Source organism: Arvicola amphibius, chromosome 4 (assembly GCF_903992535.2).
Source record: "Arvicola amphibius chromosome 4, mArvAmp1.2, whole genome shotgun sequence".
In the NCBI taxonomy this organism is placed as follows: domain Eukaryota; kingdom Metazoa; phylum Chordata; class Mammalia; order Rodentia; family Cricetidae; genus Arvicola; species Arvicola amphibius.
The window spans coordinates 23482657-23510369 of record NC_052050.1 but is presented as its reverse complement, the minus strand read 5'-3'; the positions used below and the strand labels follow the sequence as shown (position 1 = coordinate 23510369).

The following is a 27713-nucleotide window of genomic DNA, read 5'->3' as shown; positions in this document are numbered from 1 at the left end:
AGAATGAGGCTGGTTACCACAGAACACAGGAAGAAATTTGCTTAAAACCTTGTAGATCCCTAAACCATTCAACCTGATAGCCTGGTTTATTTTTGTGTCTTATTTTATATGAGATAATCATACTGTTTGGCTGGAGCTGGAAGTGTTAATTACTGACAGTTGAAAACAGTTTTAGGTCAAATGAACGATCTGAAACTTGCATGTTCTAGATGTTAGTGTTGTCTTAACTGCTGTATAGGATGCTACAAGGTGTCATAAAAATCTGTGATTAAATTTGCTTACAGAACATTATCTGGTATCTATGGAGATTTCAATTTGTGAAAAGCTAAGAAAAGCTTTACCTTTAAGCAGTGGTAAGGGCCTTGGCAAATAGGTCTGATGATTTGACCTAAATGCCCAGGATTCACACGGAGGATGGAACTAACCAATTCCCAATTTAGTCCTTTGACTTCCACACATGGCACAGTTATCTGCAAAGCCTCACTATCTTCCAGACATTCTCAGGTACTACTTACTCCCCCAGCCTCAGATAACTACCACTCTGCGCTCTGCCTCCATGGACATTACCTACTACGGGAATAGAGTAATAAGGCCTTTTGTGTCTGACTTTTTCAAGACAGGGTTTCTCTGTGTAGCTTTGGAGCCTGTCCTGAAACTCAGTCTGTAAACCAGGCTGGCCTTGAACTCACAGAGATTCGCCTATTTCTGCCTGCCAAGTGCTGGCCTTAAAGGCGTGTTCTACCACCATCTGGCACAGACTTCTTTCAATTAGCATGTTTTAAAACATACACAGAGGTCATAGAGCATTCTATCTCTACGATGTTACTATAATAGAATTAACAATACTTCATTCTTTGAGTTAAAGTAACGGGGCTGGAGAGATGGCTTAGTGGTTAAGAGCACTGACTGCTCTTTCAAAGGACCTGGGTTCAATTCATAGCACCCACATGGCAGCTCACAATGGTCTGTAATTCTAGTTCCAAGGGATCCAACACCCATGGCAAAACATCAGTGCACATATAAAATAAAAATAAATAAATTTAAAAATGTTAAAGTAACAGTTGAGTCTGTTTACTCTTCAGTTTAAAAAAACTGGGCTATTTATACTTTTTGACTATTATTAGTAATACTGCTATAATCATCCCAACTATTTTATTACATTTAATTTATTTGATGGGTAGAGGGTACCAGGAATCAAGCACAGGTCTTCAGGCTTGGTGGTGAATGCCTTTAGTCACTGAGTCATTCTACCAGCTCTCATTCCAATTATTATTATTATTATAACTACTATAAAAGTGGGAATGCTGATGATATGAAATTTCTAAATTTAGTTTGAGAACTGCCAAGTGTTTTTTCCGTATACTAGGTTTTTTTTTTTTGTTGTTGTTTTTATTTATTTATTTTTTTTTTATTTTCAAGACAGGGCTTCTCTGTAGTTTTTGGTGTCTGTCCTAGAACTAGCTCTTGTAGACCAACCAGGTCGGCCTCGAACTCAGATAGATCCACCTGCCTGCCCCTCCCGAGTGCTGGGATTAAAGGCATGCGCCACCACTGCCTGGCCCGTATACTAGTTTTATACTAGCTTTACATTATCACCACCAATTTATGAGGGGCAATTTCTCCTCCTTTCCTACAAGTTCATAAAATCAGTTTTTTGTTTATTTGTAAATTGTTTATTTATTCCTATATATAGATCAGGCTGACCTCAAACTCATGATCTCCTGGTCTCAGACCCCTGGATGCTGAGATTACAGGTAGGTAAAGCATCACTTACATTCAGCAAAAAAAGGTGAGCTTAGGTTCCATACTGTATCTTTTCTGTAAGTCTGAAATTCCTTATTTGTAAATGGGTTCTCCATATATATAGATCAGGCTGGCCTCGAACTCACAGATATCTGCTTGTCTCTGCCACCAGAATGCTGAGATTAAAGGGATGGGCCACTTCTGCCCAGCCACCTGTCTCCAGGTGCCACTATGTAGCTCTAGCTGTCCTTCAACTCAGAACTGCCTGCTTGTGCTTCCCAGGTGCTGGGATTAAAGACGTGCACCACCACACCCTGCCTACCTTATTAACCTCAATGATTCTCTCTGGTGTTACTCTAATAAAATAATTAACAATATTTTAGAAGACGTTAAAGAAGAAAAAACTCACTTAGCTGTGTTACTATAGCAATTATGAAAAAACCTGGAATCTGACAACTGGCAACTGTTTGTAAAACTATAGAACAGCCATGAAAAATGACATAGCAAAAATTCTATTTATTACGCTATCTATAGGTTCTTGCTATATTAAATGTGCAATGCTCTAGATTAATATGCATATCTATTAACACTCCTGGCTGTCAGTTAGTACATCAAAAAGACAATTATCTTTATGAAGTCAGAAACAAGATAAGAATCACCTTCATTCAAAATGACTTGAACATTCTACCTAAAATGATAATGAAAGCCAGGCAGTGGTGGTGCATGTCTTTAATCCCAGCAATCTGGAGGCAGAGGCAGGAGGATCTCTGTGAGTTCAAGGCCAGCCTGGTTTACAGAGTAAGTTTCAGGATAGTCAGGGTTGTTACACAGAGAAATCTTGTCTTGAAAAAAGCAAAACGAGGCCGGGCAGTGGTGGCACACACCTCTAATCCCAGCACTCGGGAGGCAGAGGCAGGCGGATTTCTGTGAGTTTGAGACCAGCCTGGTCTACAAGAGCTAGTTCCAGGACAGGCTCTAAAGCTTCAGAGAAACCCTGTCTCGAAAAACCAAAAAAAAAAAAAAAAAAAAAAAAAAAAAAGAAAAAAAAGAAAAAAAGAAAAATGATGATGATGAAAAACAAAGTAAAATTGCAAATGACATGCTTTCCTTAGCATAACGAAGTAGACAATTTATGAAACAACTCAAGTTATCAAGACCTATGGCAAGCTAAGTATGGTGGCTTGGTCTATAATCTCAGCACTTGGGCGACTAAGGCAAGAAGGTTGTATTAGTCTGTGCTAAAGAGTCAGATCCTGTTATCAATAAAACAAAAACAGGCTGGCATCGGCCTATAATCCCAGAACTTGGGAAGTGGGGGATAGAGGGGAAAGCCTACACAAGGAGACCCTTTCTCAAAACCAGCAAAAACCAACAGAAGAAACCAGAAAAAACCACTCCCTATGATAAAATACACATAAAAAGCAATAATAAAAACAAACTCATTTAAGAATTACTGCAGTAGGGTGTGGTAGTGCTTGCTTTTTATCTCAGTACTCAGGAAGAGGACTCAGGTGATCTGTGAGTTTTGAGGCCAGCCTGGTCTACATAGTGTATTCTAGGATAGTAAGGGAGACCCTGTCTCAAAAACAACAAACAAATAAAAAAATTCAAAAGCAAATCACCTCCATAAGGATATGATGAAGACAAACAGACCAGGGCCATAGCTCAATGCAGAGTGTTTGCCTAGCATTTTTAAAGCCTCGGGTTTGAGTCTTAGTACTGAGCAAGAAAGGCAACAGACAGCAGAGATTCTGATCTTCTTGTTTGTTTGTATAGTTCTGGTTGGCTTGGAACTTGCTAGGGCCCGAGCTTACCTCCAACTGAGGTGTATGTTCTGAAGTGGAACTGTATTTTCTTATCTTACGTGCCAGCTCGCCTCCATTCCTTCCTTCCTTTATGAAGATAACAGAAGCTGAGCTCACAAGATAGTTTACTACCTTTTGGCCTTAGATCTTCCACACAAAAAAATTAGTTTTAGAAGCCTTTTTAAACCTCTTATTTAGTATGAGTGGTGGGGGCCAGGGGAGACAGGACACTGCCAGTGTGCGTGTTTGTGTAGAGGTCAGAGAACAACTTGGTAATCCATTCTCTCTACTTTCCATGGGTTCTGGAGATCAGGCTCGGGTCATCAGGGTACTGTAGCAAGTGCTGAGCTAGCTTATTGATCCAAACACGAGGAAGTGTTACAGCTCACTAGGAATTGTCATGCTTGCCAGCGTGCTGGCACAGGCCTTTATGTCCCAGGCCTTTGCAGGCAGGGGTTCAGGCCAGTCAGAACTATAACTGGTCTCAAAAAACAGGCAGAGCTCTGTGAGTTCAAGGCCAGCCTGGTCTACAGAGCAAGCTCCAGAACAGCCAGGGCTACACAAAGAAACCCTGTCTTGAAAAACCAATAAATAAATAAATAAATAAATAAGCTACTGAGGTCAGGAAAAAAGAGAGATGAAATCCGAAAGAAAATGCAGATGACCACAAACAGTGGAAAGGAAGAGATGCAGAAGAACATAATGGGAACATAAATTCAACCAAGCTTGAATGACTTCTGAATACTGTATGCAAGGACTCTATTCCAAGCAGCTAAGGCTAATTCAGCCCAAGTGCAGTAGTGCACTCCTGTAATGGGAATGAGTGAGGGAAGCGAAGGAGTCTCCAAGCTTGAGGTTGGTCTCCTGGTCACTGTGAATCTGTCTCAAATTTTTAAAAAAGGGCTAGGAGTCAGGAGCAATTGTACATTCCTTTAATCCCGGCACTTGGGAGGCAGAATCTGGCAGTTCAAAGATAGCCTGGTCTACACACTGAGTTCCAGATCAGCCAGGGCTACAGAGTGAGACCCTGTCTACAAAAAGACTAAGAAATAGTTATCTTGGCCAGCTGTGGTGGAGGCAGAGGCAGGTGGATCTGAGTTCAAGGCCAGTTTGGTCCCCACAGCTAGTTTTAAGACAGCCAGGGCTACATAGAGAAACCCTGTCTCAAAAAAAAAGAAACAGAAAGGAAGAAACCGGTGTCCTGCCCGGTCCTTGAGCACAATAATTTGTTAAATCTCAAAAGAAAATATATTTTCCTTCTCAGTAATGATACCCTATATAAATACAGAATATTCTGTGAAGGGACTCAGCAAATAATTCCCCAAATGTCAATTTTTTTCCTAGGGAATTCCTAAGTCATATATCTCTAAATTGGAGGCTGCATTTTGTGTCATGGATAGAGCTACAATGTAGTTTCTACAAATTAAAGCATTGTAATACCCTAACCCTAAATATAATCTAAGGAAGAAAAGAACCATTGTTTTCACTTTTAAACCCAGGGTTTGAGAGGCAGAGGCCATGGTATCTCTTACTTCCAGGCCAGCCTGATCTATATAGTGAGATTCCTGGCCTGTCAGCCTGGACTACATGGTAAAATCCTGTCTCAAAGGGGAAAAAAAAAGTGACTGGGCACTGGTGGCACACACCTTTAATCAAAACACAAAGGAGGCAAAGGCAGGTGGAGCTCTGTGTTTGAGACCAGACTGACTACAGAGTGAGGTCCAAAACAGTCAGGGCTACACAGAGAAACCCTGTCTCTCAAAGGGGTAGGTTGGTGGTGGGGATTTAAGTCTACACCACAGAAGGAATACAAAAATGCTTTAAAAACAAGGAGCAATAAATAACTCCATGTAGTACAGGTAACATTTTAATATAAACACAGAGGAGTAGGAAAATGGTATGGTATAGAATCTCTCTTCAAAAGATTGAAATTTTTCTGTCTTACAATAAGGCAAAGGCAAAGTCAAGATGCAAAATCATATGCAGGTCTAAGTTGAAACACTACTAACAATTTTTTAAAAACTGTTACAATAAATTAAAAATTCCAGATAATATAGACCAAGCCGGTATAGCCTGTTGAGTTGAGTCTCACTGAAGGCCACAAACTTACCCTAACACATCTGTGTAGAGGACAGTGTCAGAAGGCTGGTCTCTCCTGACACTGGAACACTGGGAACAGAACACTAGCAACAAGTTTATGCTTAACATGCAAACACAATGTACACCACCAACCCAAACAGAATTAGGGCTCAGACGTACCTTAGTAGGAGTTCTTTGGGAAGTTTTTTATTGATTACAGCTTCATCACTGTTTGAGAACATCTGTTAAAAAAAAAAAGCCATTGCATCAGGCATTAAAATTTGATCACATTCACAAGTGGGAGGCAATTCCCTCTGGAGAAAGGTCAAAAAAGAAAAAAAAAAGTGGGGAGCCAGCAAAATGATTTAGGAGGCAAATGCTGTCAAGCCTGATGATCTAGTTCAAACCCTGGAGCCATCGTCAGGAGAACTGATGGCTGACAGTTGTCCTCTTTCTGGGAGGTGGGGTGGGGTGGGGTTCAATACAGGGTTTCTCTGTAGCTTTGGAGCCTGTTTTGGAACTCACTCTATAGACCAGGCTGGTCCCAAACTCAGAGCTCTGCCTGTCTCTGCCTCCTGAGTGTGCCCCACCACCAATCGGTGAAGGTTGTCCTCTTACCTTCCTCACAATGGGGATCCATAGCCAGATATAAAGGCCCAAGGTATGGTGGGACGATACATCAGCTTCCTAAATTACCTTGACCTTATATCCAATCTAGCGCCTATACTAATCCAGAAACCCCTCCCCTCCAACCTCAAGAGTTCCCTAAACTTTAATGGCAGAAGCCCCTCTCCCAGGTCTGTTAAAGGGACTTTCTCTGTTCTCTGAGTTACAGTGGGAGCTCCTGCTACAGACCCCAGAGGTAGGCAGATCTGAGTTCAAAGCTAGCTTGATCTAGACAGCAGTTCCCGGACAGCTAGGGCTACAGAGATCCTCACTGAACTCTGACTACAGAGTGCCATTCACACACCGCTGTCCTAAAGCTAATGAGTTCCCAAACTAGAAATACAGATTATGTCTCCATTTATTTAGGATCACCTTGATTTCTGCCAGTAATTGAGTTTTTCAGTACATAAGCTTTTAATGTTTATTTCTAAAAGTATTTTATTCTTTTTAATGCTACTGTCAATGGATCACACTTCGTTCTAGGAGTCCCAGCTCCAGCATACACAGCACGTCATCTTTCCATCCCTGTTTTTAACCTCTGCCTCTGAGCCCAGGCTATCTTCTCTACACAGCTGAAGTTCAATCCTATTAGCGACTCTCACAACCCAAGCCTTTCAAAAATTAAACAGTAAAAAAGAACCCAGAAGAATCTCACTATTGTAGCCGTAGCTGGCATGGAACTCCCTACACAGACCATGATGGGTTGAACTCACAGGGATTCACCTGCCTTTGTCTCCTAAGTGCTAGTACTAAAAGGTAAGTCCCACCAGGCCCAGCCAATCATTAAAGAACATATGACTGACGTGTTTAACCCATTTCTCCTTGATTAGGCATGTCTCTCAGTCTACGTGTTTCTGAATGTGTTATTTTAATTCTTTCCATCTGAATGGCCCTGAGTGCCATCTCCTGTGCTTCTTTACAGAGCCAGAATGGCATTTTCTCTTGAGGGCTGTACTTGATTTTGTTACCAGCTTCCAAGGCACTCAATGGTGAATGGGTGATTTTGCTTTGTTTTTTTCTAGGATGTGCCTGATTCTCAAAGAGGTAAGAAAACTGCCTTGGTCACACTCTGATGGTAAAGCTAGGGGTTAAAAGCAGAGCATCTCAGTAACACTATCCCTCCTTTTTTTCCTTTATGCTTTTGAATAGATATTTTCTGTTGTCTATTATAATGCCTTCATTTTAAAGATTTATTTACATGTAGGAGGTTTTGCTGGTTTGTGTTTCTGCACCACATGTATGCCTGGTGCTTACGGGGGTCAGAAGGGGAAGGCTGATCCCCTGGAATCCCCTGGAACTGGAGTTCTGCACAGCTGTGAACTGCCCATGCAGGTGCTGGCAATCAGAGCTGCTCTTCTGTTAGGACAAGCGTCCTTTTCTTTTTCGTCTTTTTTTTTCTTCCTTTTGGTTTTTCTGTAGACCAGGCGAGCCTTAAACTCACTGATCCACCTGTCTCTGTTGAGAGTGCCGAATTAGGGGCATGTGTCACCAGCAGCAGCAAGGAAGAATAGTTTCTTTTTATTTTTTGTTCTTTTTTTTTTTTTTTTTTTTTTTTTTTTGAGACAGGGTTTCTCTGTAGCTTTGGAGCCTGTCCTGGAACTAGCTCTTGTAGACCAGGCTGGCCTCGGGAAGAACAGTTTTTTTTTTCTTTTTCTTTTTTTTTTTTTTGGTTTTTCGAGACAGGGTTTCCCTGTAGTTTCTAGAGCCTGTCCTGGAACTAGCTCTTGTAGACCAGGCTGGCCTCGAACTCAGAGATCCGCCTGCCTCTGCCTCCCAAGTGCTGGGATTAAAGGCGTGCGCCACCACCGCCCGGCGAAGAACAGTTTCTTAACTGTTGAACCATCTATTTCTTAATTTTTTCCCCTTATGTTTGTTTTTCAAGACAGGGTTTCTCTGTGTAGTCCTGGCTGTCCTGGAGCTCAGAGATCCACCTGCCTCTGCTTCCTATGTGCTGGAACTAAGGGCATACACCACCACCACTTGGCTTTAATTTCTTCATTTAAAAAATGTTTTTAAAATTATTTTCCTAATGGTTGTTCTAGCAATTCCAGTATACACCCTAGGGGCTGGAGAGATGGCTCAGTGGTTAAGAGCACTTACTGCTCTTCCCGAGGACCCAGGTTCAATTCCTAGCACCCACATGGCAGCTCACAACTGTCTGAAAATCCAGTTCTAGGGGATCTGACACCTTCACACCAATGCACATAAAATAAAGTTAAATAACCCAGTATACACCCTAACTAGCCACAACATATTTCAGACTGCTCACTTTCTATAAAATACAGAAATGACAAGAGAGCACTACTTTTTCCTTTTTTCTTTTACAATTACATATTAATCTAATAAAACAAAAACTATATAGTTCTTAATTATACAACTTTCAATTTAGCTAAGACAATGAAAGGACAGTTTATAAATATTTATAGTCTTTTATATTCACCTATGTAACTAACATTCATAGTGGTTTTTCTTCAAGTTACCATCTGGTACCATATTCTTTAAGTTTGAACAGCCTTTAATAATTCATGTAAGACAGATCTGCAAACAAATGTCTTGGTGCTTGCTTATTAGGGATTTAAAAAATTTCCTCTAATGTTTTGAGCTTTGATTTGAGTTTTTAAAACAGGGTCTTGATCTATAGCCCAAGCTAGCCTTGAATTCATATGCCTCAGTTTCTGAATAAAAAAGTTTCTCTGGAAAAACATTTATCAGTAGGTCTGTGCATCTATGTATGTGTGTGTGTGTGGAGAGAGAGAGAGAGAGAGAGAGAGAGAGAGAGAGAGAGAGAGAGAGAGAGAGAGAGAGAGAGAGAGAGAGAGAGAGATGAATGCTGAAGATTATTAGCATGTAGCATGTAGAGATGATGTCCAAACGCTCAGGAGCTCTGATGTCCAAGGGTAGAAGAGGGATGTCTTAGAGCATGGGGAGGGGAATACTTTATTGTTTTGAAGTGTACATTTTAGTGGGATCTTAGTACATTTTAATGTACTTAAAATTGCTGTGCTATTACCATCTTCCTAGCTCCAGAATGTCCTTATCCCCTCAGAACAGTCTGTATCCATTAAGAAATCACTTGGGAGCCACACTGTTCCTTATAATCCAGACAGCCACTGTTTTTTTCCAGTATATGAATTTTCTTATGCCTGGTTACTTCATACAAAGGAAATCGAAACATGCTGTGTTATGCATCACTGATCTCTTTTAATAATGGCTCTGAGTCTTCAAAGACCTCGAAAGAACAGTACTCAACTTCATATGGAAAAGCAAAAAACCCAGGATAGCCAAAACAATCCTGTGCAATAAAAGAACTTCTGGAGGCATCACAATCCCTGACTTCAAACTCTACTACAGAGCTACAGTACTGAAAACAGCCTGGTATTGGCATAAAGACAGACAGGAGGACCAATGGAACCAAATTGAAGACCCGGATATTAATACACACATCTTTGAACACCTGATATTTGATAAAGAAGCAAAAAATATCAAATAATAAAAAGAAAGCATATTTAACAAGTGGTGCTGGCATAACTGGATATCAACATGTAGAAGAATGAAAATAGATCCATATCTATCACCATGCACAAAACTCAAGTTCAAATGGATAAAAGACCTCAATATAAATCCAGCCACACTGAACCTTATAGAAGAGAAAGTGGGAAGTACAGTTGAACGCATTGGCACAGGAGACACTTCCTAAATATAACCCCAGCAGCAGACACTGAGAGAAACAATTATAATAGGACCTCCTGAAACTGAAAAGCTTCTGTAAAGCAAAGAACACAGTCAACAAGACAAAACGACAGCCTACAAATGGAAAAAGATCTTCACTGATCTCCAAAATATACAAAGAACTCAAGAAATTGGACACCAAAAGATCACATAACCCAATTTAAAAAAATGGAGTACAGACCTAAACAGAGAACTCTCAACAGAGGAATCTAAAATGGCTGAAAGACACTTAAGGAAATGTTCAACATCCTTAGTCATCAGAGAAATGCAAATCAAAACAACTCTGAGATTCCATCTTACACCTGTAAGAATGACCAAGCTCAAAAACACTGATGACAACTTATGCTGGAGAGGTTGTGGGGAAAAGGGAACACTCCTGCATTGCTGGTGGGAATGCAAGCTGGTACAACCCCTTTGGATGTCAGTGTGACAATTTCTCAGAAAATTAGGAAACAACCTTCCTCAAGACCCAGTAATACCACTTTTGGGTATATATCCAAAGGATGCTCAATTGTGCCACAAGGACATGGGCTCAACTATGTTCATAGCAGCTTTGTTTGTCACAGCCAGAACCTGGAAACAACCTAAATGCCCCTTAACTGAAGAAAGGACAAGGAAAACGTGGTACATTTACACAATGGAGTACTACACAGCAGAAAAAATGACAGCTTGAATTTTGCAGGCAAATGGATGGAGCTAGAAAACATTATTTTGAGTGAGGTAACCCTGACATAGAAAGACAATTATCATATGTACTCACTCATAGGTGGTTTTTAAACATAAAGTAAAGAAAGCCAGCCCACAAACCACAATCCCAGAGAACTTAAGACAACAATGCGGACACTAAGAGAGACTTATATAGATCTAATCTACATGGGAAGTAGAAAGTGGAAAAATATAAGATCTCCTGAATAAATTGGGAGCATGGGGACCTTGAGGGAGGATTAGAGGGTGGAGGGGAGAGGCAGGAAGGAGAGCAGAGAAAAATGTAGAGCTCAATAGATATCAATAAAAAATGTAAAAAGAAATAATGGCTCTGAGATTTATCTACACTGCACTGCTATCAGTGCTCACCTCTTTTCAGGTCCTCTACATATACACTTTCTTCTGCATTCACGTTAGTGGTCACCTTGGCTGTTAACAAGCCTCCTGGATATTGTGAATACGTAAATACTCCTATCAGCACCAGCACTGTTTTCTTCTGAGACAGGGTTTCTCTGTAGCACTAGCTGTCCAGGAACTCACTCCATAGACCAGGCTGGCCTTGAACTCAGAGATCCCCGCCTCTGCCTCCAGCGTGCTGGGATTAAAGGTGTGCACCACCACGCCTGGCCATGAATACCTATTTTTAATTCATCTAGGCAATGTGACACTTGGATAAAATTTTAAGAAATCATTAAACTGATTTCTGCAGTGACTGCACCAGTCCACATTTCTATCACAAAGGCTCACATTTCTCTATGCTCTTGCCTACACCTGTCTTTGTCCTTCTATCCAGTGCTGGGGACAGCACACGTGCGGGACAAGCCTTCCACAACCAGCTCTATACATATTCAAATCCTTTAACCTTAGAACTGGGCTGTTTTATTGACTAGCAAGGGTTCCTTGTAAGGGTTCTAGACACTAAAGCTTTCTTCAGTATAGGACCATGACTTACACACAAATGCTTCCATTTTTTAAGGTTATCTGTTTAAAGTCTCAGGGGTCTGAATACACAGATAAGTGCTTTTGTTCTTTGGGGTTTTTGGTTTGTTTTGGGTTTGTTTTCAAGAAAGGGTTCCTCCGTAAATAATATTTAGGAAGTGTCTGCTGTGCCACTTGTTAAATATGCTTTCTTTTTTTTTTATTTGTTCCTCTGTACAGCTTCAGAGCCCTTCACAGAAGGCATTCTGCAAACCAGGGTGGCCTTGAACGCTCAGAGTTCTGCCTGTCTCTGCCTCTGAGTTATTTGGTTTTTGAGGCAGAGTCTCACTACTTTCTAACATATGAACTCAAAGGGATCCTACCGCTCAGCTTTCCTAGTTGTGACTTTTGGCATACAACAACCAAGCCTAGCTAGAATTCTTTCTATTTTCTTTCTGGTGGTGCTGGGGACTGGACCCAGAGCCCTACACATGCTGCCTAACGTCTCCACTGCTAAGCAACACCAACCCCACAATCTTGATCATGTTTTTTCTGAAACACTGAATATCATCCAATGCTTTCTGGCTTTTCACTGTTCCTTCTGCTTGTTTCAGGCTAGAGATCCTACCACAGACTCCCAAAGGCTGGGTTGTGGGTACATATCACATCTGAATAGCTGATCAAAGTCAGCTGTTAACCATAGTGCTCTTCTTTGTATATGAATTATTTTCTTTTTGTTTCCAGATTTTGTCTTAAAATAGTTTGATAACAATTTAGCCAGGTGCAGATATCTTTGTATTTATTCTACTTTAAGATCACTAAATACTGGACTGTACAGATCAATATTTTCATCTGGCAGGGCATGGTGGCCCACACGTTTAATCCCAGCACTCAGGAAGCAGAAACAGGCAGATGTGTTAGCTTGAGGCTAGCCTAATCTACACACTGATGTACACAATTAATAAAAACCCAGAGAATTAGGGTTCAACCTGAAAGTCAGAAAAAGCAAAACAGCCAGCCACTGGCTCTTACCTCTACCTCAGTCCGAAATAGCGATCCTATCCCCAGGAATTTCAGAATAAGACTGTGTGTGAGAGCTATCTCCTCCCATTTTATAGTCCTCTCTAGGGCTAGGATTAATGGTGTGCACCACTACCACCTAGTTTCTAAGGCAAAGTAGTGTGGCTACTGGGACTAAAGGTGTGTCATCACTGCCTGGTCTGAAGGTTGACCAGTGGGACTGTTTTATTCTCTGATCTTCAGGCAAGCTTTGTTTATTAAAATACAAATGAAATATCACCACACAGTGACTTCTAAGTCAGCCAGGGATACACAGAAAGACCATGCCTCAAAATAATAAATATGGGTATTTTCATCAAATTGTTGGTCACAGGGTCAGCATTATTCCCAGTAGCCCAAAGACAGATGTAAGCTGAGTGTCCAACTACAAATGAATGGATAATAAAATGTGTTACATGCATGTAAGTGGAAAGTTTAAGATAAAAAGAAGCCTCTAGGCTCCCACCTTTCCTTATGAAGGAATTACACTGAGGAGTTACTTAGCTTTGAAAGGTAGCTCTCAGCTGGCTACAGAGTCCATGCCTGCAACAACAATGCTTGGGAGACAAATGCAGAAGGATCATGAGTTTGAAGCTAGGCTGGGCTAAATACTGAGACCCTATCTACAAAACCAAAACCAACAACAAAAAGACAAGGCTGAGAAGACTATCCAGTGGGAAATTGTTCTTGCTACCCAAGCATGAGAACTTGAGTTCAAATCTCCAGAATCCATTTAAAGCCAGATGGGCAGTGTCAGGCAGGTGGGAGGCAGACACAGAATCTCGGGGGCTTCACAGAACAGCTACAATGGCGATGAGTGACCCATAAGGTTGTCCTCTAACTTTCCCAAGTCCACTGTGGCACGCGCACAATCACATTCACGCAGATGAGCGTGGCAGTGAGCACACATATCAAACACATAAAGGCTAAGAGAAAACAAGCACTATGCAGTGATAACGAGTGGTTTCCAAGGCTTGGCCTAAGAAACACAGCGGCATCTTCCAGAATCACTCCTGCTATCACATAAGAAGTCTAGGCTAGACTTCAGGACAACAATCACGTGGAAGCCAGAACCAGCTGACAGCAGCACCAGTCTCATGCTCTAATAAAGGCCTATTACACACTCCAGAAACAGTCAAGAGGACTGCAGCCTGCTGAGTGACCTTTTAAAAAGACAAGCACAACTGCCAGGGTGAGCTAATTACTGTAAGCTACTCAATGGTACTTAACGTTAAAGGGGTACTGGACAGCAACTACTACAAAAAATGGCACTTCACTGAAAGAAAATGTATAACTTGTGGTCTCCTTTTCATAAATCTGGGACAAGTCAAATCTTATAGTAGTAGGAACACTTTGGGGAAAGGTTAAAACAGAATAGCCAAAAAGAAACCCATAATTAAAGATGGAGAGTTTTGTTTTGGTTTGTTTTTTCGAGACAGGGTTTTTCTGTTATAGCACTGGCTATCCTGGAACTTGCTCCGTAGATCAGGATGGACTTGAACTCATGGAGATCCTACTACCTCTGCCTCCTGCATGCTGGGATTAAAGGTGTGCTCCACACCACCTGGCTGAGAAATTTTAAGAAATACTTTTCCATGGTGGCGCACTCGGGAGCCAGAGGCAGGAGGATCTCTGTGAGTTTGAGGCCAGCCTGGTCTACAAGAGCTAGTTCCAGGACAGGCTCCAAAGCTACAGAGAAACCCTGTCTCAAAAAACAAACAAACAAAAAAGTACTATAAGTAGTTTTTACAAGGTTTGCCATTCCCTCACTCAACCAACACCAGATGTTTTTTCTTTTTTTTTTTTTTTTTTGGTTTTTCGAGACAGGGTTTCTCTGCAGCTTTTTTAGAGCCTGTCCTGGAACTAGCTCTTGTAGACCAGGCTGGCCTCGAACTCACAGAGATCCGCCTGCCTCTGCCTCCCGAGTGCTGGGATTAAAGGCGTGCGCCACCACCGCCCGGCTCAGATGTTTTTTCAATTGGCTGTCTTTCTTGCCAGAATCCAAAAGGAAAAACATTTTTGTATGCTAAATAAATTTGAAACAAAATAAGATTATAAATTCCCCACCCAACAGCTCTTCCTTAGTAAAAATAGAATTGTTTCTTAGAAACAAACTGGCCAGTATATCACCACACCCTGACTAAGATATCTCAAGATAAAAACACCACACCACTTAACAGTCAAGCTCTCTGTGATAGACACCTATAACATCCGATGCAACAGCACACATTTTCCTTTATGTTGTTTCTACCTTGTCTACTTGGCCTACATCCACCACCAATTCTTGGTTTGCACTTGGCATTAAAGCTGTCTGTGTATATACACATATCCATGGAATGCACTGCCAGAGGAAGATGTTGGGTGTCCTGCTACAACCCTTGAGACAGGGTTTCTCACTCACCTGGAGATGTTTTCCAGAGAGGCCAAGGCAGGCAGCAAACCCTAGCAATGCTCTTCTCTCTGTCCCCCATGCCCAGTGCTGAGGTAAAAGGAAGATATAAGACCACATATGGGTCTTACATGGGTACTAGGGATCTGAATGTGGGCCACCATAATGGTGTTATACACGCACCAAGCTGTTTCCGTTCTTTGCACTTTCATTCCTTTTTCTGCTGAGTATCTTGTCTCCTAACTTGTTTTTACTATCTGAGCAACATTTCAGGTCCCTACAGACTCCTAAGTTTAATTCCCAGGACTCATACTGAGGAAGGAGAAAACATGTCTGCAAGTTGTCTTCTGACTTCCATGGTTCATTGTGGCATGTGCTAAATAACTGTAGTATTTAAATAAAATGCACAAATTGTATGTCTCCTGCCTTCTGAAGACATAATCACAGAAAGCATCATTTGAGACTACAATAAGAGGTTAGAAGGAGGCAGTAATGTTTTGTAGCCAGTGACTGTAGAGGAGATGTGAGAAATAGTTTTATTCTGGCCATGCAGGTCAGATATCCCTTTTTTTGCAGGGGGTGGTGGCACAAGAGTGCTGTTTGTTTTGTTTTTTAAGCAAGGTCTCTCTATTACGTAGCTCTGGCTGTCCTGGAACTTACTATGTAGACCTGGCTGGCCTCAAACTCCCAGAGATTCACTTGTCTCTACCTGCCCATTGCTGGGATTGGAGGTGTGAACTACCATGCCTGACAGAGATCATAGCCGTTAATAACAGCAAACCTGTCACCTCTGCTTTCACAATATAGGATATCCTTCATCCAAAAACATCACATGCTTCAAATTCAAACTTTTTGAGTGCCACAATTAGAAAATCTTCACCTGACCTCATGTGAGGAGGCACAGTCAAAACATAGCACATTAAAATAGTGTATAAACTTACTTCAGTCTACAAGTAGATGTAAATGAAACATAGATCAGGGCTGCAAGATGGCTCAGAGGTGAAGAGCACTTGCTGCTCTTCCAGAGGTTCTGAGTTCAATTCCCAGCACCCACACAGCAGCTCATAACTGTCTGTAACTCCAGTTCCAGGGAATCCAACACCCTCATACAAACATACATGCAAGCAAAACACCAATGCACAAAGATAAAAATAAATAAATAAATCATAATGGGGAATGAGGTGAAGTACATTTTTAATCCCAGCACTTGGGAGGCAGAAACAGGCAAATAGCAAGTTCAAGACTAGCCAGAGCTACAGAGCAAGTTCCAAGACCACACAGGGCTACACAGAGAACAGTCTCAAATAATGTTTTATAACAGTCTCAAAGACTGTTTATAAAATTATGTCTCCAGAGAACAGGAGTGAGATTTTATTTTGGTGGCAAACCAGGGCTTTACGGATACTAGGCAGCTAGTATCCCAGCTCAACACATTTTCTCCAGAGTTTAAATGTCTACAAGGCTATTCATCCTCTCCCCCCGCCCCATACACACCAGCAATTCCTACTGATAAATCTTTACCCTTTATTTCTGGAGCCAGCAATTATTAGTATTGTATATATTACATATTATCCTTTATAATGTACCGATATTCCCTAATTAGATTCTCAACTCCACCAGGACAAAATTGTGTGTCTTGTTCATTTTTACACCCCTGGTATTCATGACAGCAGGCACATAAGACATACTCCGTAAATATTTGATGACTGAATTAGTCATTAGCAAATGTAACTGAAGCGGGTGTGGTGATGCATCGATGCATGCAATAATCCCAGCACATGGTAAGCTGAGGCTGGATGATCACGAATTCAAGTCAGATGGTACTACAAAGCAAGACCATCTTCAAACCTGTATCTCTGGTAGAGACAATGACTAACCACTTAAGAGCTAGTCTGACAAGCCACGCTGGGTCCTGGCTTTCCCAAGCCGTCCTCTGACTTTTACATCTGCCTGTAGCACACAATTACCCAGTCCCTCTTAAAGGCATAAATGTGATACAGATACGCTCTGTGTGACTATCACAGTGAGTCAAAATATATCTATGTACGTGCCTGGAGTGGTGGCATACATGCCTTTAATTCTAGCACTCGGAACAGAGGCAGGTAGTCTCAAAAAAAAAAAAAAAAAACCTTAAAAATTAAGTATGTATGGGAAGCCAAAGAAGCCCTGAGTGACTGTGAAAGGGATGGATTAAGTCCCAAGAGACTGTGTATTGTTAACAAGGACCAAAGCCTCACAGGAACAGGAACAGGCAAAGCCTTCTTCCAGGTGAGGCTTAGAGGCATGGAGGATTACCAGTGTTTCTGAACCAGCTGCCAGGTGTGAAACTAGCAGCTGCAGCTTTTTCCTTCTGGATGACGGCAGCCAGAGACTGCTCCCCACCGAGACCCCCTACCCCTTCCCTCTTACGATATATATACACGAGATGTTCTTATGATAGATATACGAGGCTCCAGGATGCTCCATAGTTGATGCTGCTCCATTAGAGCTAGTATGGCCCACCTGACCTCAGTTTCTGTGTATGTGTCTGCCATTTCTTCATTCCCTCATTGCCCCCATCAGCACCAAACTGTGCTGGACAGGACAGGGTATGTACATGGTGTGTGTGTGTATGATCATTTATTAGTAGAAAGTATTGTACCAATAACATTCTTTCAATGTATAAAGCCAGTAAAGGGGCTTTAAATGTAACCTAGCAGGTAGAGTACTTATCTAATGTGTCAAAGGTCTTGGGTTCTACCCTCACTACTGCAAAAGCAGGAGTTCTACAACATGCCTGTGACCCCAGACATGAATGTGAGGGAAGAAATCAGGAGCTCCAGGCCATCCTCCGCTACTTAGCAAGTTGAAAGCCAAACAAGGAGATCTTGTCTTAAAACACAAGGAAGCAGGAGGGTTCTATAGGCCAGCCTGGGCTACAGAGCTAGACTCTATCCCAAGTAACAAAATAACAAAGAAAATAATTATCAGGTCTGAATGGCCTACCTGCTTTTGAAATGGGGTTAAATGGGTTTTCCTGTGTTGACAGGGGTTTTCCTGTGTTGACAGAACTCTTGGGCTCAAGCCCATCCCCTGCTTCAGCCTCCCAAGGAGGTACGGATTCAAGCACCACTGAGCCTTCCAGAGGTTTGTGTATGGAGCGCGGCATGCAACGGCTCCTCCAGCGGACCTACGCTCAGCTCCTAGAACCCACGTCCAGGGACTCACGATTGCCTGTAACCCAGTTCCACTGGGCTGCTTGGCACACTGCACTCCTGTGTATACAAACGTACTGACATTCATAATTAAAATAAAAATGGCACTTTAGGAGTAAGTTCCCTTTACCGAAATCCATTGTCTAACGATAAGGTTCCCTTTACTATGATCCTCTGCAGAGAGATTACACGGTTAATTCACTGTCAATGTCTTAAATATCTTTATAATTCTAGTAAAGAAAAGCAAATCAGCCTTTGTGGTCTTAATGTGATGCTTTGGATACCTCGCCTGTTTCTGTCCTGACTACAGAGAAAAGTAGATGTCTGAAGGCTGGGATGGGGTGGGAGTCTGGTCTGCGGTATTACGAACATGCAAATGCTTTTGCCGAGAAATGGGTATAATGATTGTGTGGCATCCTGGAGTTTGGCATGCTGTGGTTCTCACCGCTTAGCAACTGCATTTATATTTACAGGGCCCGTTTACCAGCATTAGCTTTGAAGCCTGGGTTTGAACTATGGCTTTGCTACTTACCATCTGTATGACCTTGGAGAAGTTTTTCAGATTAAGCTCTCTGTGTCTGATTTCCAGTCTCTATAATGGCTATAATACTTCCACTGTGACGTCTAAATTCTAAGTTTGTGTAGCATTAGCAGACTCCCTGCCATACAACAAAGGCACCAGTAATTTGTGCTTACTGTTGCCACTTTGTAGCATATTATAAGTGTTTGTAAATATATATATATATATGTATATGTGTGTGTATATATGTGTATATATATGTTTTTCGAGACAGGGTTTCTCTGTAGCTGTGGAGCCTGTCCTGGAACTAGCTCTTGTAGACCAGGCTGGCCTCAAACTCAAAGAGAGCCACCTGCCTCTGCCTCCCAAGTGCTGGGATTAAAGATGTGCGCCACCACCACCCGGCTGTAACTTAATATTTTAAATACTTTAAAAGGCCTCAGTTTCTTTTTGTGCATTTTGCTGTTGCTATATTTTTAAAGAGTTTCTCACTATAGACCTGGCTTGGCTGGCTGGACTTCAACTCAAGAGTTCCCTGCCTCAGCACCCCGCTAGTTTTGGTCTTGAGAACAGGGTACCATGCAGTTGTCGATGACGTCAACTTTTTAATTCTCTTGCTTTCACCTCTAACGTGTTGGGATTTTAGTGTATGACCCTACACTCACTAAGAACTTACTATTTAGAGGAAAGGTCTTTTACAAAGGGAGAACTATAATTGGTCATCTCCTAATGTGAGTCGGTTTTCCATGTTGGTTATTAAATGAGAGCCCCCCTGAATTCTAGTCTGAAATGCGGAAAGAACCCAGCAGTACTTCATTACGGCCATCACTGCACTCATTGTTGGCAGCTGTGATAAATGTCTGCCGAGATGAGACGCTGGCACTGAATTCTAAGTTGACATTTTAAAACACTGGATCAGTCAGCGTTTACCCCGGAAACTGGCCGTTCTTCCCTCTCTAATTGTAGAAAATACAGCTATGATGGCGCTGAGACAGGCAGGAGATGCATTTGCTCTGTGAAGGAGCACTGTGTTGCTGACACTCAACACTCTTCCAACCCTCACTCTCATCAGCTGTTGACAACCGTTTCATGCTCGGGATGTAAAAACGCTTATGTAGAAAACACATTACAACTTATTTCTGCAATACACTTACAGAAAACTGATTTTGAAATGTTCTTTGAATAAGTAAAAATATGTGCTTAATGTTGTAACTTCCTAGTACATTTTCATGAACTGTAACTGTAAAAGAGGCTTCATTAATATTCAGTATTCTTAGTCACAACTAATGTGTTATATAAATGCCTCTGAAATGTAGCTCTGCCTTTAAAAAGTACAACAAAAAATATAGCTTTGCTAAGGTCAACATATTCCTTAAGAGAGACCAGAGGAGGTAGAAATGTAGTTGAGTGAATACTTATTTAGCATGCACAAAGCCCTGGGCATGAATAAATAGCACAGTACTACTGTGTAAATATAGGGAGGTAGAGGCAGGAGGATCAGAAGTGCAAGGATATCCTCAATTGCATAGGAGTCTGAGGTTAGCATGGATACTTAAGATCCTATCTCACAAATGGAACAATCAAAAACAGCATTGCACGGGGCACTAAAGCAGGAGGAATGCTGTAATTTCAATATCAGCCAGGGCTATATAAGTGAATTCAAGGCAAGCCTATGCCACTTATGCAAGACCTTGTTTCAAAAACACACCTGCTGGGTGGTGGTGGTACACGCCTTTAATCCCAGCACTTGGGAGGCAGAGGCAGAAGGATCTCTGTGAGTTCAAGACCAGCCTGGTCTACAAGAGCTAGCTCGCCGGGCGGTGGTGGCGCACGCCTTTAATCCCAGCACTCGGGAGGCAGAGGCAGGCGGATCTCTGTGAGTTTGAGACCAGCCTGGTCTACAAGAGCTAGTTCTAGGACAGGCTCCAAAGCCACAGAGAAACCCTGTCTCGAAAAACCAAAAAAAAAAAAAAAAAAGAAAAACAAAACAAAACAAGAAACCACATGAGAATCATTATATTTAATGTGTTGTTTTGTTTGTTTTTAATGCTGGAGATCTAACCCAGGGCCTAACCATGATCGGCCACTGAGGGAGAACACTCAACCCACCAATGCAAAATAATTCTATTTACAGAAACCTTATATTTCTCCAGCAGTTATGTGACATAAACTGCATGAGTTTATCAAACTTTCATGTAAACACAGGAATTGAGATCTCAGGGGACCTAATCTTGGCATTGCTGTGAACTAACACTGAGCACTGAGGAAATCCATTTAACTTTGTCTTTATGGCTTTAAAATGAGATTGCCAATATTCATTTCCTTGTCATGAATTGAACTGATGTCACTTAGAAATTTAACATCAAACTCTTGTTGTTTAATAGAGCTTTTCAAGCTGTGATATTTAGGAAAAATAGTTGAAAATAAATTTTCCTTACTGCAACTCTCCCAATTTTCAAAGATAAATTGGTAACCTGTGTGGCCTTCAAATCTGACACTGGAGTTATTACATACTACTCATCCCTGAAAATAGTAGTTCTCGCCAGAGGGTGGTGGTACACGCCTTTAATCCCAGCACTTCCCAGTACTTGGGAGGCAGAGGCAGGCGGATCTCTGCGAGTTTGAGGCCAGCCTGGTTCACAGAGTGAGTTCCAGGACAGGCTCCAAAGCTACAGAGAAACCCTGTCTCAAAAAACCAAAGAAAAAAAAAAGTCACATAATAAAAATGAATCAAGGCCCGGGCGGTGGTGGCACACGCCTTTAATCCCAGCAAGCGGGAGGCAGAGGTAGGCGGATCTCTGTGAGTTCTAGGCCAGCCTGGTCTACAAGAGCTAGTTCCAGGACAGGTTCTAAAGCTACAGCAAAACCCTGTCTTGAAAAACAAAAACAACAACAACAAAAAACAACAACAAAAAAATCAAGGATAAATGAGATCCCACAATCCAATATAACTCTCTGTTGTTAGCTGTGACATACTAGAATCCTTCTGACTAAAATGCATAAAGACATAAAGACATATCACTATAAAATTACAGTTGGATGTCTTGTTTCCTCTGAGTTACTATCTGGGTGAGGGCCTACCTAAAAGTTCACTAAGCCTAGAAGGTCAGGGAGGAAAACAGCACAAAGCACTTAAATTTGGTTGGTGTAAGGGTGTTCATTTTCCCCCCCTCTTGGATTTCTTAGAATATTTTACTTTGAATATCTAAAAATACAATTCCAGAACCATAGCACTACACTAGCTAGAGTATTAGAATTTTCAATTGTTTCCAACTTGTTACAAGTTAGGAAACAGTATTTCAAGGGAGAGAAATGGCTCTTTAAACAATAACAAAAGTACTCATTAATTTGCAAGGAAAATGAGGCCAAAGTTTGAAATGGAAGTTCTGGAAATTAAAATTTATTTTATATATATTTAATTTTTACATAGTGGGTATTGAACCCATGGCTTCACTCATGCTAGGCAAGTGTTCTAACACTAAACTATCTCCCCAGCTCAGAATCGAATGACTTTTAAGAGAGCTTGCGGCTCTTCCAGGGGACCTGGGCTCAGGGAAGAGTTCAGTTCTCGGCACCTGCGTCAGGAGGCTCACACCCTTTTTAAATCCAGCTCCCAAGGATCTGATGATCTCATCTAGCCTGGGTGGTGCTCATCTTTGATCCCAGCAGTCCAGAAGCAGAGGCAGGAAGATCTCTGTGAATTCCAGACCAGCCTTGTCTACACAGTGAGTTTCAGGTTAGTCAGGGATACTTAATAAGACCCTGTCTCAAAAAAATAAAAACAGATTCAACAGCAGCGCCTATCTGGCCTGGTGGTGCAGGTCTCTAATGCCAGTTTCAGACGAATATTGAGGATCCACAGTTCAGGGATACTGGGGAGACTCAAGGTCAGCCACTCGGTTGTAGAACATTAGGAAGGCTCTTGTCCAGTGCGGGGAAAACACCTTAATGCCATCCTGACAAATGACCTAAACTAGAAGAATACTAGAGTGTGAAAGTGTGACTACTTTCAACATAAATGATGACTTAGTAGGGTGTGACAGCTCACACCTACACCCCAGTATTCAGGATGCTGAAAAGAGAATCATGAGTTGTAGCCAGCCTGGGCTACAGTGAGTTCCACGCTAATCTGAGTTATGGAACAGGAGTCTATCTCAAAAAAGTCCAAATAGGAAACAAAAGAAAAAATATTTTAAACCAGGAGGTGGTGGCTCATGCTTTTAATCCCAGCACTCATGAGGCAGAGGTAGGTGCAGGAGGATCTCTGTGAGTTCGAGGCCAGCATGGTCTACAGAGTGAGTTCTAGGACAGCCAGGGCTGTTATACAGAGAAACTTTGTCTTGGAAAAAAAAAGCACTTTGTGGAGTTTTTGCCCAGTGAAGGTTGTCAGATATTTGCGAATGCAGCTCAGAAGAAGGCCTGACTAGCATACATGACATCCAGGTGCAACCTGAGTCTGAAGAATCAAGAATGGAGACGGACCATCAGATAACTGTTTTCAAAATCAATCCCCACAATGTTCAAAACAAATTCTTGCCATGTGTTGTGCATACACCTTCAATTCCAGTACTCTATAGTCAGAGGTAGCTAGATCTCTGTTGAGTCTGAGACCAGCCTGATGTATGTATTGAATTCCAGGGCGGCCACAACGGAGACTCAGTCTCAAAACTATAGAAAGCACGACTCAAGACAACTGATAACAAAGACAGGCCTGGCAGTTCAGCCCGTAATCTCAGGCTTTGGGATGATGAGGCAAGAAGGACTGGGAGTTCAAGGTCAGCCTTGACTACACAGTAATTCTGAGGTCACCATGTCTTAAAAGCACAAAATCAGGAGCTGAAGAGATGGCTCAGAGGTTAAGAGCACTGGTAGCTCTTCCAGAGGTCCCAGGTTCAGTTCCCAGCACTCACATGGCAGCTCACAACTATAACCCCAATTTCAGGGGATCCAATAACCTCACACAGACATACATGCAGGCAAAACAGCAATGTACATAAATAAATACATCATCGAAAAACAAAACAAAAAGAAAAAATCCACACAACTGGGACTTGGAAGATGGCCCAGCAAGTAAACTCAAGCATCATGACTCAAGTTCAACCCTCAGAACCCAGAACCCACAACAGGAAGAATAAAATGACTCTCAAAAGTTATTCTCTGACCTCTACACTGTGGGACCTGTATACACACAATTACAGACACACACACACACACACACACACACCTTAAAAAACAAACTAAGACCCTGTCTAAAACAACAGAAACAAAAGAGGGAGCTAGAGAAATGCCTAAGAGGTTGACAGCACTGGCTGTTCTTCCAGAAGACCCAGGCTCAGTACCCAGAACCCATATGGCAGCTCACAACTGTCTCTAACTGCAGATCCAAGGGATCTGATGCCATCTTCTGGCTTCAGAGGACACTGACACACATGTGGTGCATATACATACATGCAGGCAAAGTACTCATACACATAAAATACAAACAAATGTTTAAAATGGTAAATGGGTAATATGCAGGATGTTCTTCAGAGGGTATAAAATCTTAAGGAAATAAAAATGGAATTTTAATGCTTTGTTTGAGGTTTTGTGCTTTGTTCTGAAATCTCAGGCATACCAGTGCTGTGAGACTGAGGCTGCAAACTCTTTTCTTTCTTTTTTTGAGGCTAGGTCTATGTTGTCCACACTCATTTCCAACTCATGGGCTCCAGTGGTCCTCTATCTCAGCATCCCAAGTGTCTGAAATAACAGGTGTCCCCCACCAGGCCAGCCTGAACCAAAGTATAAGAGCCTTGCAGAAGAAATGATCAAGGACATCTGGCTTTGTGTATTTATTTTTTAAAAGTCACAGACTCAGCCGGGCGGTGGTGGCGCACGCCTTTAATCCCAGCACTTGGGAGGCAGAGGCAGGCGGATCTCTGTGAGTTCGAGACCAGCCTGGTCTACAAGAGCTAGTTCCAGGACAGGCTCCAAAGCCACAGAGAAACCCTGTCTTGAAAAACCAAAAAAAAAAAAAAAAAAAAAAAAAAAAAAAAAAAAAAAAAAAAAGTCACAGACTCACAGGTTACTAAACCAAAAGGTACTTAAATAATTGCTTTTAACTCTCTTGCTTAGTAAAAAAAAAAAAAAGAAGGAGAATCACCAGGCCAAATAAATTAAGTGATAAAAGTTGGCCCAGAACTCAGGGAGGCAGAGGCAGGCAAATCTCAGGGAGTTTGTGGTCATCCTGGTCTACAGAGTGAGTTCCAGGACAGCCAAGGCTACACAAAGAATCCCTGTCTCAAAAAACAAAACAAACAAACAAACAAAAAGTCAAAGCCTACACGAACAACCAGGGCTCCAAACGGATACAGGATGTTCTTTCATGGTGCCATACGATTTTTGTTATTTTGGGTAAAGTGAGTTGGCAAAACAACAAAAGCAGGTAAAAAAAAAAAAAAAAGACAAAACCAGAAAACAAAGACCTAGTGTCACTGATGTCTGTAGTATTATTTATTTATAAGAAAGCCACTGAAGCATAATGAATAATGAATATAGATTCAGTATGTCCAAAATAAGTGTTTTTCACTTCCTAACTTACAGTCTTAACAACTCCAGACACTGATTATAAAATATTCAATGTCAGCTAAAGGTAACACTATGGCTTTTTAAAAATGTTAATTAAGATTAAAAAAAAATAAACTCAAGTAAGAACTTCCCCCCAACATTACGGTATCTTTACTACAGATCAATTAAAAACACGGCAAAGTCGAAACTGAACTGAAAAAAAATCTCAATTTGAAGCTAAGGTCAAGACTAGATATTTAAATATGTCTCCTGGCAATCTTTCTGAGTGTTAAGGTAATGTTGTTTAACACAACTGAAATAAAAGACACACTCATTAATTTGTCAGCATATACAAAATAAAATATATTCGGTAGATTTTAGGAAAAGCACGTTTCCACACATTTAATGTGCTTTATGGTGAGTTACACTAAAAACAGAACGATATGAAAAGATTAAGTGTAGAAAAATAGAGATTGGTGAGCTGGAGAGATGGCTCAGTGGTTAAGATCATTTAACTGTTCCTGGGGCGTGGGGGAACACAAGTTTGACTGCCAACACCCACACCAGGGAGTTCATTATCGACTAGAACTCTAGATTCGGGATCCTATTTCTGACACCCACAGCACCTATACTCCATGTACACACACATGCACACACATACACATTCACAAATTTAATCTCTAAAAACAAAAACAAACCCCCTCTAGAGATTAGAATCTTGGTCCTCTGCTGTTTTGTTTTTAGAGACAGGGTTTCTCTGTAGCTTTGGAGCCTGTCCTGGAACTTGCTCTGTAGACCAGGCTGCCCTGGAACTCACAGAGATCCATCTGCCTCTGTCTCCTGAGTGCCGGGATTAAAGGCATGCGCCACCACTGCTCACTTCTCGGTTCTCTACTGTTAAGCTGCATAATTTTAGTACCTTAACCTCTTGGGTACTAACTTTTCTTGAATGTAAGATAGAAGAATCAAAATTAAGATAGAATGTGGGGTGGAACCCGAGGACTGTTGGAAGTTTCATACTAGCCTGGGTTACACTGTGAGTTTCTGGCCATCCTGGGCTATCGTGTGAAACCCTGACTTACAAATAGTGTGGGGCTGGAAAAATGGCTTGATAGTTAAGAGCTCTTGCAGCTCTTGCAAAGAACCTGGATTCAGTTTCTAGTGCCAAAAGGGTGCTTCACAACCATCTGTAACTACAGTTCCAGGGATCTGATGCCACTTTCTGACCTTTGTGGGCACCAGGCAAGCGTGAAGTACACACGAATGCATGCAGGCAAAACAATCAGACACATAAAATGTATCTTTAAACTCTTTTTAATTAAAAAAAGACACAAAGTAACAGAGCATGGAGCAGGAAGTTTTACAGCTCTAGATGTCTTTCATTCTCTATCCGGAACTCACCTACTTTGGTTTTACACAGATGCTGCATATTTGACTTATATAACCAGTGATCTCTTAGTTTTTTTTTTTTTTTTTTTTTTTTTTTTTTTTTTTTTTTTGGTTTTTTGAGACAGGGTTTCTCTGTGGCTTTGGAGCCTGTCCTGGAACTAGCTCTTGTAGACCAGGCTGGTCTCGAACTTACAGAGATCCGCCTGCCTCTGCCTCCCGAATGCTGGGATTAAAGGCGTGCGCCACCACCGCCCGGCTGATCTCTTAGTTTTAACTTTATTTTTTTCCCCTTGGGGACAGTGTTGGAGGGCACGAGGTTTGAACAGGGTCTCACTGTACAGCTCAGGCTGGCTTGGAACTCAGTATATAAACCAGACGGACTGGAACTCAGGGGCAAATCCTGCCTGAGTCTCCAAGTGCTAGGGTTACAATTTCCAGCCACTAAGTTCAGTTTAATGTAGAAACTTCTTTGTGGACCTGGCTCTGAGAGTAAGATATAAAGCATGTGGCCTCTGGCCACAATATTCAAAAAAGTATAGAAAAGAAAACAGTCCCAAACTGGACACTGTGGCACCTGCCGGGAATCCCAGAAAGCAAGAGACAGTGTAAGGGGATGACTGCGAGTTCCAGGCCAATGTTGGCTATATACCGAGAATTCGTCTCCAAAAAAAAATGAAGGCTGGGGGATGCAGCTCTTGTAGGGTCTTGTGCTGGCTCCCCAGCACCACAAAGACAAAACAAAGAAAAACACAGACAGACAGACAGACAGACAGACACAGACACACACACACACACACACACACACACACACACACACACACACACACACACACGGGGGAGGACGGAAGGGGGGAGGAGAGAATATTAGAACATTCCCCATAAAAAAGGTTACAATGAATCAAGTATGCAAAGAGAAGTCTCTTTCATCTCAGGGTGGGGCAAGAATCTTTCATTTGTATTAGTCATGACCACAA

General features: G+C 41.7%; 1 protein-coding gene across 2 annotated transcripts in view; it reads right to left on the bottom strand.

Moving 5' to 3' along the window:
* Nucleotides 1–27713, bottom strand: part of Fbxl20 (F-box and leucine rich repeat protein 20) — a 69628-nt gene that overhangs the window by 38685 nt on the left and 3230 nt on the right. For both annotated transcript variants that reach the window (XM_038326626.2, XM_038326627.2), the window contains exon 2: nucleotides 5808–5869. In XM_038326626.2, coding sequence (XP_038182554.1) covers nucleotides 5808–5869 — 62 coding nt within the window. The remainder of the gene's footprint in view (nucleotides 1–5807; nucleotides 5870–27713) is intronic.